The sequence below is a fragment of the Colletes latitarsis genome, chromosome 3 (assembly GCF_051014445.1).
Source record: "Colletes latitarsis isolate SP2378_abdomen chromosome 3, iyColLati1, whole genome shotgun sequence".
Classification (NCBI taxonomy): Eukaryota; Metazoa; Arthropoda; class Insecta; order Hymenoptera; family Colletidae; genus Colletes; species Colletes latitarsis.
This window is the reverse complement of record NC_135136.1, coordinates 31,716,248-31,731,347: the sequence shown is the minus strand read 5'-3', so window position 1 is coordinate 31,731,347 and position 15,100 is coordinate 31,716,248. Positions and strand designations below refer to the sequence as shown.

Genomic DNA, 15,100 nt, shown 5'->3' with positions numbered 1-15,100 from the left:
TACAGGTAACGTGTTTACTAGCTAAAAGAACAATACTACAATTAAATATACTTCTATAATATAATACAGATAAAGCAACAAAATTCTTTTGTTTTTTGCTTATTGCATAAGAATAGTTCAGGAAGAATATAATTGCTATATTAAATTTTAAACAAATTACTTTATTGCAAAATACATAAGTACAAAAATATAAAAATACGCAAGTATGCTTCTTTTAACGAATCTTACTTTAGTTTAATAGCACAACCACAATTGATTATAAAATAATTCCTTTTATAGATTAATAATTAATATAATTGTTTTCTTTTTCCATTACATTGGTACCAACACTGTGCCGTCGAAGTTTTGAGATCTGTTAAAAAAGAAATTTTAATTAACTATAACATATGAATGAAATTATTTTATTAGCAAAATACAATTTGATATATACCAAATTGATCGGTTTCACTTTGTGCATAATCTTATTACTGTTTCTCAGAGGACTCTGTTGCATATTGCAGCCAGTATTTTTCAAAGAAACCGGCGAATTCTTTTGAGAATTTGATAATTTGTACGACGATTGCTGCGGGAATTCAGATAATCGCTCGTAATGATTAACATCTAATGAAGAGTTTAATCTCTTACTAACAGGAGGAGTCTGAGATTTTGGAATGCTAGAATTCGATGAGCGTCGTTTGGGTGTTGTTTTCTTTGGAGATTGTAATTTACTAATTCTAAAAGACAAGTTAAATTAATTTGTTACAATCTTCTTTTTGTTTGTAAATATAATAGTGTTAAACCTACCTTTTTGGACTATTATTTACTCCATTGCTATTATTAACATTTCCGCGTGTAGTTACTGGTGAAATATCACAAGAAATATTACGCTTCCTTGAATAGTTACTTATTTGTGATTGTATTTTACAAGTTTTGAAATTCAAAACATCTGGAGTAGACGATGCCACTGGTTTTGAAGATTGCGAAGATTTGTTCATAGTGTATTTGTTTTTTGTAACATTATCTGTTGAATTGGGTGTACTACTAATAATTTTGTGCGACTTAGGCGGCGTTACAGAGCTGGTGGTTGGATTTGCTTTTTTATTAATGGTATCTAAAACACAACAAATTCAACAAATGATATATAAATAATATAACTAACATTTATATTTCACTTCTTTGTTTAACCTCGTACCTTTTTTCTGCATATTTCCTATAGGCAAAACAGCTTTCAGTGGTCCCTTTTTATGAGGAATATCTCCACCAACTTTTGTTTTAAATTTAGTTTTAACTGTAGTTATTGTACTCAAACTCAATTTGTTAACTGATTTTGTTTTCATTGAAGTTTGTGTTTTATTTTCAAATTTTGCTTTAGATTTTTTTGAAGTTTGTTGGGTTTCTATACCATTATTATCACTTTTTGTATTTTCATTCACATTACAATTATTCGAAGCAAAATTTAATACTTTTCCTAAATTTTTAAGTAAATTCAAAGTTGAATGTTCTTCAGTCTGCTCAGTTAATAATTTTCCGATGTTTGTAAGAAGTTCTATTGCAACTTTTTCATTTAAACAATTATTATCATTTGTTTTACAAGAAGAATGTTTTTTACACGTGTTTTGAATATCCAGATCATTTTCGTCCGTTTCTTTCTTTATATTTTCAGTACCGTTACTATTTATTTCTTTAAGGCATTTTTTATTATTAGCAGAATACTTATTGTTTGAATCATCAAAGTTCATATTTGAACAAATTCCTGATCCTTTAATGTTATTTGGCAAACTACTAGTTAAATTATCTTCTTGACTGAATTCCATATTGTTTTCTGTTACGTTTTTTATTTCTAAGGAATTGTTTGATTTTTGTGGACTTTTTGATAGATTATTGGTTGGACTGAGGTAAGTAGTCAATAATTCAGTATTATTTTCCCAATTAATACCTAATACTTTTTCCAAATTTTCTAGTAGTTTATTTGCTTCTATATTATTTTCTATTGTAATTAATTTCTTGAGATCCAATAAAAGTGTTGCAGTTGTAATACGTTTATCTATTGATATTGGATCAATAAGTTCTGTTTCCAAATCTTTTATTTTTTCTTTCACTGTATTAATAACAAGCTCTTCATTTTTGTTTGCATATGAATCATTGTGTGTACACTCCATAACTATTTTATTTTTTGAATTTAGATTATTTTCATTCGGAGACGTGGGTAATTCAATTAAATTATCAACTTCATCATCAAATGCTGGTAATAACTCTGATGTCCATGATAAATTGTTTGAGATTAAATCATCAGTACTTGCTAAATCATAAAATAAATATAGATTTTGTCAAAAATTTATTTCTATATAATTGTATCTGTGTATTATTGTTAATTAAAACACTTAAATCAATAATTTTGTTTCATGATATTCATACTAAAGGAATGTCAACGTTTTGAGTCTAATATATCTTTAAAAAATATCAATTAAGTACAATACTAACTTACATTCCAAACTTGATTTTAAAGCCAACTCTTTAAAAGTTCTTGCAAGAACTTTTGCTTCATGAAGTATTGACTTATTAATTGTATTTCCTTCCTGTAAAATAAGTATAAGTACATTTACTTAAAATGTTTTACGAATTGTTTTTGTAATATTGTCTTACATTTCTTTATGAAAGTACTAGTAAATTAATTTTATTTGCTTACAGTAAATACTGAATCTGATGAAGTGTCCGAAATAGACGTTGTACAGTATTCTTTACTACAATTCATATCTGGTGTAAATATATCAACATCTATTAGTTTATCATTTGTACGACATTCTTCACTTCTTTTCATTACAGATACACATGTGTTGATATCATCAGAAAAGACAGATGTGGTTTTATTTTTTTCTTTTGCAGGATTTTCAAGGCTAAGTTCTAAAGTTTTCATTTTTAATTCATTAAATCGATTTGTTAAATCAGATATTGAAGATTGATCTTTATTCAAGACATTTGTAACTGATGTTATTGAATGCCTTGATGTTGGTAACACTGACTTTGTTTCCTTTGTAAAATCCGTTTGCTCTGTTAATCTGCTAAGATCTGATTTTTCAGATGAACAACTTTCTAAAAATGTTCGATTAATAGTACCATCTGATAACATAATTGATGGATGACTTGTAGAAGAAACAGAATTTACTCTATGTATGGAAGAAACATTTGATAAACTAGAAAATACAGAACTCCTGCTACTTAAAAATCCTTCATTTAATAAGTCAAGTGAATATAAAGAAGATACACTGCTTCTACTTCCAGAATTAATTCTTAAAGGTTCTACTAATGACAGTTCTTTTAAATTTTTGGATTTTTTTGACAATTCATCTTTTGTTTCTGACAAAGAACGTTGAAATTTTGGTATTCTTAAAAATGTGGTAGATGATGGAATTAGATTAACATTATCATTATTTTTTTCTATACATATTGGTGTCTCATTTTGTGAAATGGATTTCATTCGTTCTTTATTTAATTTTGTATCTGTCTCAAATAATGTATCATTCATTATAGACTGATTTAGAATAGACAAATCATTGACTTGAATATCAATATCACATATATTATTAGTATTCTTTGAGAATGATGAATTATTACTATCAGATTTCAAATCATCTCTCAAGAAATTTGTTTTACTCAAGTCAAATTTTACACTTTCATTGACTCTTTTATTAGTAGATACATTTCTCTGAGTCAATTCTGTATTAATTAAGGATTCGTCTAATGTCCTGTTCATTTTCAACTTCTGAGGATATTTTTTTTGTTTAAGACTATAATCATCTTTAAAATCAAAGGAATAGTTTCTTATTGGAGTATTCTTTTTATATTTTGGCTTCAACGCTTTCTTTAAAGTCACCTCAAATGGATCATCCTTTTTTTGAATATATTCTGTAGTCTTGTGTAGTACCATATCAAAAGGATTATTCTCCAAGCTATTGCGTGTGCCTACCATTAGAGAGTTTGGTTCATTGATATGATTATTGCAATTGTTGCATGTTGTATCTGTAGGAACTGGTATTAAAGGTGATGCAAGTTGGGAACTCAACAAGCCCTTTCTGACAGGGCTATTTAAATCTATCAGATCACACATGTTCACGTTTTTATGCATTGATATCTCTTACTTTCTTTTCAATAACAATAGTACAGTCTTTTCAAATAAATTAAATATTATTTCATACAAATGTATGTACAGAGATTCATAGTATCAATTTGTATTATTATTATTATTTGCAAACAACGTTATCACAGATCTTGAATGCACCAGCTCTTTCTTAGGAAGTGCATTATCCTTCGTCATATAATAACTTTTTTTTGGTCACGAATTTGTAAAAAACATTTATAGTTTGTAAGAGATTAAATTCTACAATTTCACGTGTTAACGGACACCAACGTTTACTGTAGACATTTCAAAAATCTCGAATTCACTGCCATCTAGTGAATGTTTTAGAACTTTAAATGTTAAACTGAATTTGCTTCCTTTCAAATTGTTTGAAAACAAAAAATAACCAAATTGGATATATTTAATCATTTCGTTACATTGTATTCCTATATTTGTTTAACTTTTAAATTAATTCATTTGCGTTATTAACATATATACGCGCGTAATTTTTCTGTACATTGTCACCAGAATATAATATAATATGCGTATTATATGTATATGTGGCTATTTTTATAGTCTATTGAATATATCAATATATTATATATTATTTCATACTATTATCATCATTACTCGTGTTATCTATACAATTACGTTATCAATGAGTTATCACAATGCAGCCCTTAATCATTAGATAACACCTGTTGATATTGTATCGATATCATGGCATCAAAATATTTACAATATTTTAATAAATTCTGTTTATAATGAGATAATGTTGTGTGTTTATTTTATTAAAACGTTAAAAGTGTTCTTTTAAAAGAAAAGGTTGTTTATTAATAATGTAACCTATATATTCTATACAAATCTATATTATGCTTCGAACTACTATATTTTTCGAGATATTTATACACGAAAGACAATTACGTCATTGTTTCTGAATTATATTTTCGTAATTGAATTGAATATAAGACCTTGATCCAAATGAAATTTTAAAAATTGTCAAGCAATAAAACGCTTATTATTATTCAATTAAGATATTTATTTGTATATCAAAGAATTTTGAATATAAATTATTTAATAATGTTTTCAATTTATCACAAATTGAAAACACTGTTTAACAATATCTATTTCTATTGACATATATTTAAATTCTAATTCTAAATAAAGCAAAACTACCGTTTATATGAATTTAGTTTATGTTTTAGAGTTTTAATTGAAAATGGAACTGTTTTATTCCTATAGGTATAGGATTTCCAGTGAAAGCTATCCTCAAGCTTAATGCGCTTCACTACCCATAAACCTTTTCCTATTGGTGCCCGGTTAGAAGGAAGTGGTAAATGATTGGCCAATGGCCAACGTGTATACTCAAACGCAACCTATCAGAGCGCTCTCTTGCGTTTACTAACGTAATATAAAAGTGCTCGTAAGAAGGCTGTTTCGTTAACGTTGGCGTCATCGCTAAACAGTTCTTCCGTTGACTGAGGTAGGAGGAATTGGGCTTCAGTAGTTTTTAACCGCTGAAAGCGTCTTTTACGGACATAGTGTTATCGTGCATCAAGTTGATGATTTGATAGTGCGCGGACAAGTGATAGTGCAATAAAAGGATCAAATATTGTGAGAAAATGTCAACAAAAGCGAGTAAGAAGAACATATCGACCAGCTCGAGTAGCAGCGTGCAAACGCCGCCGCAATTCAGCACGTCAACGCCGGTCGGGCAACGACCAGGAAGTCCTTTAAGTCCGACTCGTTATTCTCGTCTTCAAGAGAAGCAGGATTTACAAAATCTAAATGACCGGTTGGCTTGTTACATCGACAAAGTACGGCATTTGGAATCGGAGAATTCCAGACTTACGCGGGAGGTTCAGACGACCCAGGAGACTATCACCCGCGAAGTATCCAACATAAAGTCGATGTATGAACATGAATTATCCGATGCAAGAAAATTATTGGATGACACTGCGAGGGAACGAGCAAAGCTCGAGATTGATACTAAACGACTATGGGACAACAAGGAAGAACTTAAGTCCAAGTAAATACTTATTCCCGTATATGGTTGTAAAATTAGAATGCGTCGTAACATATATTAGTCAATGCAGTCTCGATATCAGAGGACACGATCAAGACTGTTACACCATTTATGCTTTTTCGTTTGTTTTAACTTTTTTTATTTTAGACTGCTTACACATGAATTACTATGAATTTGATTTATGTTGTATCATAATTTATAATTTCTATGCATATTATATGTAATTCGCGCTTTTCTTTGCCAAACATTTAAAGAAATCAAAAAATATGGTATGTACATAGAGTTTGTTGTAAAGGAAATTATAGTAAACATAGGCCTATGAATTACAAAACGGCATTACTATATAAATGTTGTACATACGTAAATAGTAAATTTAGAAGGATACGGATTATTATATTTTGCGTAAAAAATAATGTTCAAAATTAATATAAATAAGAGATAGAGATTACCAATGTTTACAAATATTTATTACATGTCTAGCTTGAATGCTATTTATAAATTACATGTTTGTTTAAATTAAAATATAAGAATATATTTTTTTTGGTGCAAATGTTCAAATAATGGTATATCAATATTAATTAAGCAATTTTGTAACGCACAGATTTTTAGTTAACAACATAGAGTCTCTAGAAATACAAGTTCCTTTGAAACAAATCAGTATTGTATTATAAATTTTGTATGATCTTTAAAAAGCTATATCGTATTTTCTGTTTACATTTCCACATGTGGTTGTTATTGTGATTACAACATTGCTATATTTATATCTTAAGAATGCCGTTATGCATCTATAACAAGTAACTGCATTACTTACACATAATTCATTGTATAAACGTGTTATAAAATGCATGTAACCATGGTTTTGTTGTAGCATTAGTCAAATAATTTTTAACACAAAAGTGCAGCTTTTACTAAAAAATAATCATATTGCACAAAATATATATTTTATTCAAAGTGTTGTAATTATTAAGTACATCTAAATATAATGGTTAATTCAGTTATTTAAAAGATTCAAATTTATAATCTTTTATAAGATTTATAATTTGAAATTTAATGAAAAGAAAAACATATGTGTGGTCTTTATATAATGTTGTCTGGTAATTTGGCAAAATTAGAATCACGAAATATAGATATATAAACAATTTAATAAGTAGTATAACATTTAGAACAAAATTCAAACTTATACTGACTGGTTATATTTTTGAGAAATGTCAGACGTGAAAGGCATTTTGACACGAGTATACTGGTGTGAGATTCATTCACGGAATCATGACACATGCTTTATTCGAAGTAACGTATCAAATTATCGCGCATATTTTTTTTCTTTTATTTGTACTTTGCCTTAACAAAAATTCCAAAATTTATACAGAAAATTAATATATTGTATTTATAATGTGCATTAGATTTTACGAAATACAATGATTATCGATTACTTAAATAAGAAAATGATATTAGAGGCAAAATTGTCTAGAAAAATAACTAGAAAAGTAACTAGAAAAAGTTTAGAAAATACTAAGAGAGATTCCACAATAGGAATCTACTATAAAATTTTTCAATATTTGGGTGTGCCTAAGTTGAAACGTGACGTTACTACTACCGATTGCGTCACGCTTACTATGCGATGGTGATGTCATCTTGTACACGCGTATAACCTCGACTGAAAACATTGACCTCCTTTCGGTGAGCGTTGAGCAATCGATAAAAATACGGGTAGAATCCTGAAACAAATTAGAACTATTATTTCGTAGGGATCAATAAAGCGGAAACGATATTAGTAATTTCATTTTTAGTTATGTTATTCATACTGTTTACATTGCAAGTATGAATGTTTACTTTTCTTCGATTGATGTTATGTTTTTATCAAAAAGGATCAGAAAACAGTCGAATTTGCAGCATGAAAATTATAAACAAAAAAAAAACATGTTTTTACCTACACTTAAATGTAGAAAATAAATGGCTTGCTCATTTAATTAATCGGTTTCGCGGGATTTCTAAATCGATTGACAAAAATGTCCAACCGCGTGCGCTGAAGGATCAAACGCAAAAGATTTGCCTGTCATAACAAACTCAATGAAATAACATTTGATAACAAATGCGAAATAATACTATAAGAAGTTTGGAATAATACTCTTAATGTTTTTATCTTTTTTTCATCATTTCAACTCTCCTTTGAACTTACGATAATTTAATACGATTTAGATAAAGTAGTGAAGTTCAGTTATCAGCCCGACAGTATTGTATAAAAAGAGACATAGTGTCGACCTTGCATTTATAACGATTGTAAAAAAGGACGTTTCTCATAAAAGGAATGTCATTATCGACGAGACGCGTGTCCTCGTACAAAAATATAAACTCAGCACTTCTCGGGAAATAATTTCGTCATGCGTAAAATTTATGTTCAATTCATGCATTTTTTTTTTTTGTTATGCAAGTACTAAGCTTGTATAAAAAATATGCGAATGTTTAATATTCTTATTATTTATCGTATGTGTAATTACCTTTACACTGTGTTTTCGTAAATGTTTCATGTAATGCCGAAACATTATTTACGACAATTGTTAAAACATTTTTTAAAAGCTCAAATGAATTGTTTTGTTGTATTTTGTTCAAACAACATTAATATATAACATTCATAAATCGTAAATTTTAGAGTAACGGAATCTTAAGGCCGCTCGAGACACTATGGTAGAAAATAAAATTCTCGATGTGGGTCGTTGCTTGAAATAGAAACACGCGAGCTCAACACTTCTTCACGACTATTGGATTGTCGTGAATGATCGAAATTTTCCTTTTATATACAATTTAGGGAATGCACAAATTTTTACTTTCTTGAAAATGACATAAAAAACTTCGACACTTTATGTTTATAGATTATAGTTATAGATTCAAAAGTACAACTGAATAAATTGGAATTATTAACAATTTCTTAATATAATATTTCGAAAATATGCTTGCCTATGCCAATAAATTAATAATTTTTAACATTTACTGTAAGGTATTATTTATTTAATACCTAATGGGATGTTGAGTGATTTAAATATTTGAATTATAATATTAATTTTATCGTAATATTTTGTGTTACATAAATTTTAGTTATCAACTTTTCTAACTATTTATAATTTTTTCAGATTAGAAAAAAAACTAATGGACTTGCAAGTTGCAGAAAGAAATTTGTTATTGTACGAAACTCGCTATAATGATTTGCAATCACAATATAATCAGTCTCAAGCAGAACGTAAAAGATTGACTGAAAGAGAAAGAGAATTGGAACAGGAAGTAGAAAAATTAAAAACATTATTGGAGGATGCTCGTAAACATCTTGGAGAAGAAACTTTGCAACGTGTTGTTCTTGAAAATAGCATTCAAAGTCTAAAAGAAGATATTAGTTTCAAAGATCAAGTTTATCAACAAGAATTGACAGAAACAAGAACAAAACGACAGGTATATATTTAGAATTTAAAATTTAAGTATAGTAATTATTCATTGTTTAATTTGTTACCTATATTCAATTATCAAAGAAAATGATATTAAAATAAATTTTTTGCTTATAAATCGTTTATAATTCATTTCAGATTGAAATCTCTGAGATAGATGGCCGTCTTGCTGAACAATATGAAGCTAAGTTGCAACAATCTTTGCAAGAATTACGAGATCAATATGAAGGACAGATGCGAGCTAATAGAGAAGAAATTGAGTTATTATATGAAAGTAAGATTAAAAATTTGACATCTCATGCTCAACGTACCAGCGGGGCTGCTAGTTTAGCTGTCGAAGAGTTGAGACAAACAAGAACAAGGGTTGATGGACTTCATCAAAAAATCAATGAACTGGAAGCATCCAATAGCGCACTTAATTCACGAATCAGGTAATTTTGTAATATTTATGTGCGAGTTATCGTATATGTACGATTTTGAATTTATAACAGAACCCATATTTTTTTATGAATGAATAAATACTATATGAATTTTCATACAGAGATTTGGAAAACTTACGTGAAAATGAGAAAGCACGTCATGCAGAAAGTTTGGCATCAGCAGATGCAGAATTAGCACGTATGCGTGATGAAATGACTCAACAATTACAAGAATACCAAGATCTTATGGATATTAAAGTTGCCCTTGATTTGGAAATTGCTGCATATCGTAAACTTTTGGAATCTGAAGAAGCCAGGTAAAATAATTAAAATATTATAAAATAACATAATTGATGAAATAAATACAGACTGAGGCATTTAAAACATACTGCCTAAATAATTCCTACTTTTGACCATAAATAAAAGTTCTCCAAACATATCTCGCTTAGTTTTAAGGGAAACATAATCTAAAATACAAAAAAAAAATATTGTCAATAATCTTTATTTGTAGATTAAATATCATGCCTGCACAGTCATCTACAACAACAGTGTCTAGCGGTAGAAGTACTCCTTCAAGACATACACCTTTAAGAGGTGGAAAACGAAAACGTACTTTATTAGAGGAAAGTGAAGAACGTAGTAGTACTGATTACAGCGTATCTGGAACAGCTAGAGGTGATATAGAAATTACAGAAGCTGATCCTCAAGGACGATTTGTGAAACTTACCAACAAAGGCAGTAAAGTAAGTAAGACCTGTAGTATAATTTTACAATTATTTTGTGTAATATTAGTATCCGATATAATAATTTGAATTATGTCTATGTATTATTTTAATTTTGTACAGGAAGTAGGACTTAGTGGATGGCAAATCATTCGTAAAGCTGGATCTCTGGAAACAGTATTTAAATTTCATCGTACTGCAAAGATAGAACCAGGTGCCACTGTAATGGTATGGTCGTCGGATATTGGTGCTACACACGAACCACCATCAAATATTGTCATGAAGAGTCAAAAGTGGTTTACAGCAGATGTTATGACAACGACACTTCTTAATAACGAAGGCGAAGTAAGCTTTCTCATACTTATTATGGATTTCGATAATATGAAGTCATGCAATGGTTATAAACAATATTTACAATTTTTTAATTTCTAAATAGGAAATGGCCACTTCAGAATGCAAAAGGCAACAGTTATCCTCATCTCTGTCTCGACATAGAGAAAATTTGGGTTTCCGTCCTTCCGAGGATCTTCACCATCAACAGGTATGTAAATATTATCTAGATATGACAACAAAAATAAGAATGAACATTAATAAATAATCATGAAAGTCATATGTGCTGTTAAATAGTTTTAGTTAGTTTTGGCACTTTTTAAATCGGAGTTAAGATAATAAATGTTTACTGTTTTTATATTTGAAAATAATAGTATAAATATTTTTTATTGTTTAAATATCTATAATTGCAATTGGCCGCAGACATACAAATATGTATATTTAAAAGTTAGTTACAAAATTATTTATAACTTTATTGTTTCCAAAGGTTGTTTCTTTCTGGCAATTTAATTAACGAAGACAATGTGGCTATAAAACGTTTTGATTTTCTACAGTAATTATTATAAATGTTTGTAAATTTCTCTTAAAATTATCATTTTCTTATTAATTTTATTATTAGATGTAATATGAAAAATGTATGATAAATAAATTCGGGGTGTGTGTTATCAACGCATATTCTTATTCCGTAGAGAAGATATCTCTACCCATATTAAGTGGGCGACCGAATGGTTCTGATGAGTCGATTTATGTAAGTCGTTTTCAACTTATCGAACGTTACAATAGGCGGCGATGATTAATGTAATTCGCGCTTCAAGTACAAAAAATTATTTGGCTTTGTTTTTCTCCATCACAGCACTTTATTTTCATGCTCACGCTTAACTAAAACTTCACAAGTGTTCAAAGTATAATCTTTTATTAAAATATAATAGTTAACCACATTGTCTTTAATATATCTAATTAATGAATATAGCTTCCATTACATACATAAACTTACAATAATTATTCCATATTCAATGCAATGTATCATCATTGGTATTATTATCATACGTTTGCAATTTAACACATCAATGAAAAGGTCCAAACACTAAAACATATTAACAAATAACATTTTATTCTCAGTGAATTAATCAACTTAATTTTCGTATCTTAGTTGATAATGATACACTAATGAAATTAAATAATTTTTGTTGTCAAATAATATTATATTTTCATTAAATTAATATAATTGAATTTAAGGATAGTATTTAACTAAATATTTTAACTACATTGATTGAAGTTTGTAGGTTTCATAACCTTATCAAACAAAGGTAAAAAATGGCTAAATATATCTTACTACATAATGTATTGAACACAATAATTGGGTAGTCAAAAAGTACTCACTTTTCATTTGCGTTTATATGAGGCTAGCTAAATATTTTGTTATTCTGATGCATGTAAAAAAAGTTTTTAACAAGTAAATCCTTGTTAGGTTAAATCAACAATGAAAATATTTCTTTCTAGCATAAAAAGTAAAAGTATTCTAACGAGTTTTATATGGTGTAAATATTAGACGTAATTATATTGTTATATTATAAATATTCACAATATAATGAAATATTTTCATGAGATGATTTTGCCTTGTCTCATAATTTAACATGGTTTGAATAGTGTAAATTATTTATTAAGTTCCTTTGACAGAGAGGAAATGCTTTTTAATTAAATTGTATAGCAATGAAGAAACTGATAATTGTAGTATTAAATTATTTGTACAAAGTATACAGCAGTGTTTAGTATTAAATTGTTTTTATAAATATATTTCATCGTACAAAGTGTTTTTCATTATGATCAAATTATGGAAGAATCATATGTGCGTGCATACTTCATAAGTGTGCGTGTGTATGTACTTTTACACGCATGCAAAAATAAGCACGCAAAATACGTCTGTGTCATAAGATTCTACATAAACGATTAACATTCATTAATAATTGCTTCAGATTATGTAACTAATAAATACAGAATAATATATAAATAATAGTTACGCCATGCTGTCTGGGTTAATAAAAGCAAGGTTTTAATTTGTTCTACAGAAGTGTGATTCTTTTTTTTGTTCCAGGCCGATCCCCAAGGAGAGGAATTCTGCTGCCTTATGTAAAAACAAATTTATAAAATAATTTTAAGAACTCTAAACAGCACATTTTAAAAATGCTTGAAAGGTACAGGAAAGCAACACTTGAGAGGCTCGTTTAGAGGTCGAGTTCATTTCATCAACACAAAGAATATTCATATGATAATGTTTTAAATGATTTATTTTGCTTAAGAAAATAATAAAGAAGAGATTTAAAAGAGAATTCACGACGCTATTAGTACTATATACTTCTAGAGAGACATGTACACCATATAAGAAAATATTCTGTAATATACTGTTTAAATCAAACTTAAAAAGTTTCACGATGACTGAAACGATTATTGCATTTATATACTTGCACATCGTACAAAACTTATTTGTCCGTTGTATCGAAGTTACTACTTTATTAAATAACGAGCACGAGAAATTTTTTCATCGAGACCGATATATTTTTGGCGTAACATTTATTTTTACCTAGTTGTTAATCGTGCCTTTTCAAATGTAAATTTTTACCTAGTCGTTAATCGTGTCTTTTCAAATGTAATCACTTTTCTCGATAGATAATAGTATTTATTTTTAAGTACAAAACCCGGATGAAATAGGAATATGGTGCCTGTATAATATTCAAGCATATTCATTTGACAAAAAAATATCTATACTATATTAATTTAGTTATATCTGCTCCATCATCCGGACTATGATTTTGTTAATTGTATCTGAGTTTATATCATTTATACCAATAATAAAAATCTCTGATTAACCATATTTCTATTGTATTTATATACAATACTATATTTTTTTCACCAGACCAAAGTATTTTTGGCATAACATTTAATGGTACTAAGTATGCAAATATTAAAATTTTGTTATTAAAAACGTGTGAATAATAAGTGCAAAGGAATTGATCGTGTATGTGTATGTACATACATGACCTTGGTATACTCCGTTGTGATAATATGAAGTGGCGCACCTAATTACATAGTGATTAATGATTAGTTGGCGTTCCATTACTCATTTGTGCTGTGGAGGGAAATAATTTATCGTCACGTTGACCACAAAGTCGCTTATGCTTATCTTATGGTTCATTTAAGTGTCTTGTTAATTATCGATATCAAGAGTAAAAATTCATGTAGTATGTTTCGTACACATTGAACTGGATCTAAAGAAAATCATATGACTGTAGCAGGGTTATTTGGCAAGAAGTTATTTTTCGAAATTTAGATACCGAATAAGCTAATAAAAATATACTGAAAAACAGGAAAATGCATGAATTAACAGAACAAAATAAAAAGACAGTGGCGTAGGCAAAGTGGCCTTGACAAGCCAGTTCGTATAGCGGTTACTATGTGTAGTGATATTAGTTTCAATGTTATTAATAATATTGCTTAATTTCCAAATCTGCCTCAATATTTTTCTTACAGATGTTAGATATAATTACTTAACGTTTCTTTAATTATTGAACTCATTCCCTCTAAGAATAAATCTTTCACATCGAATAACGAGTATAAATTTTAGATTGATTCTTAAACCAACTTTTATGTACGTTTCATTCGTCAATGCATTTATAAATTAGAATCTATTAGTAAATTTGTTAAATCAATATTTTAATGAATGATAAAGTAGTGGTTTTACAGCGCACTTCGTGTTAAAAGACGGTGACTCTGGGAACCATATTCAACCCAACCATCGAAGTCGGTAATATTTGAAAATTCAAGAATTACTGTTACAGGAAACTATCATATCGTAGATCGAGCCAGTTAAAATCATAGACGAAGTATGTAGGCACAGACGAGGTATATGAATAGATCTTTCACCCAATGTATCTTTTCGGCCCTTTTTCTGGGTCTCTAGAACCCCATTACCATTTTCGCGTCACTCGCAACATTACCAACAGATTTAGAAATGAATTTCAATCCTTTCCCCATAATCAACTCGCATGTATTTACGCACACTTTACAACTGTCTGCCCATCAAT

General features: G+C 28.7%; 2 protein-coding genes across 3 annotated transcripts; one reads left to right on the top strand and one right to left on the bottom strand.

The window, feature by feature from the left end:
• Nucleotides 1-158: 158 nt before the first annotated feature.
• Nucleotides 159-4,384, bottom strand: LOC143340358 (uncharacterized). The gene is made up of 6 exons (XM_076762196.1): nucleotides 2,666-4,384; nucleotides 2,465-2,555; nucleotides 1,172-2,278; nucleotides 784-1,090; nucleotides 431-713; nucleotides 159-352 (listed from the first exon to the last, which is right to left on the bottom strand). The coding sequence occupies exons 1-6, from the start codon at nucleotides 4,100-4,102 to the stop codon at nucleotides 281-283; spliced, it is 3,297 nt and encodes a 1,098-aa protein (XP_076618311.1). The 5' UTR covers nucleotides 4,103-4,384; the 3' UTR covers nucleotides 159-280.
• Nucleotides 4,385-5,523: 1,139 nt separating this feature from the next.
• LOC143340364 (lamin Dm0) lies at nucleotides 5,524-13,890 on the top strand. Of its 2 annotated transcripts, XM_076762221.1 has the most exons (9): nucleotides 5,524-6,122; nucleotides 9,245-9,557; nucleotides 9,689-9,981; nucleotides 10,092-10,286; nucleotides 10,481-10,712; nucleotides 10,815-11,036; nucleotides 11,128-11,232; nucleotides 11,711-11,769; nucleotides 13,114-13,890. In XM_076762221.1, exons 1-8 carry the CDS (start codon nucleotides 5,716-5,718, stop codon nucleotides 11,732-11,734), a joined length of 1,791 nt encoding a protein of 596 aa, XP_076618336.1. In that variant the 5' UTR covers nucleotides 5,524-5,715; the 3' UTR covers nucleotides 11,735-11,769; nucleotides 13,114-13,890. The 2 variants fall into 2 exon arrangements, with proteins under 2 accessions (XP_076618336.1, XP_076618335.1); XM_076762220.1 differs by lacking the exon at nucleotides 11,711-11,769.
• Nucleotides 13,891-15,100: the final 1,210 nt, after the last annotated feature.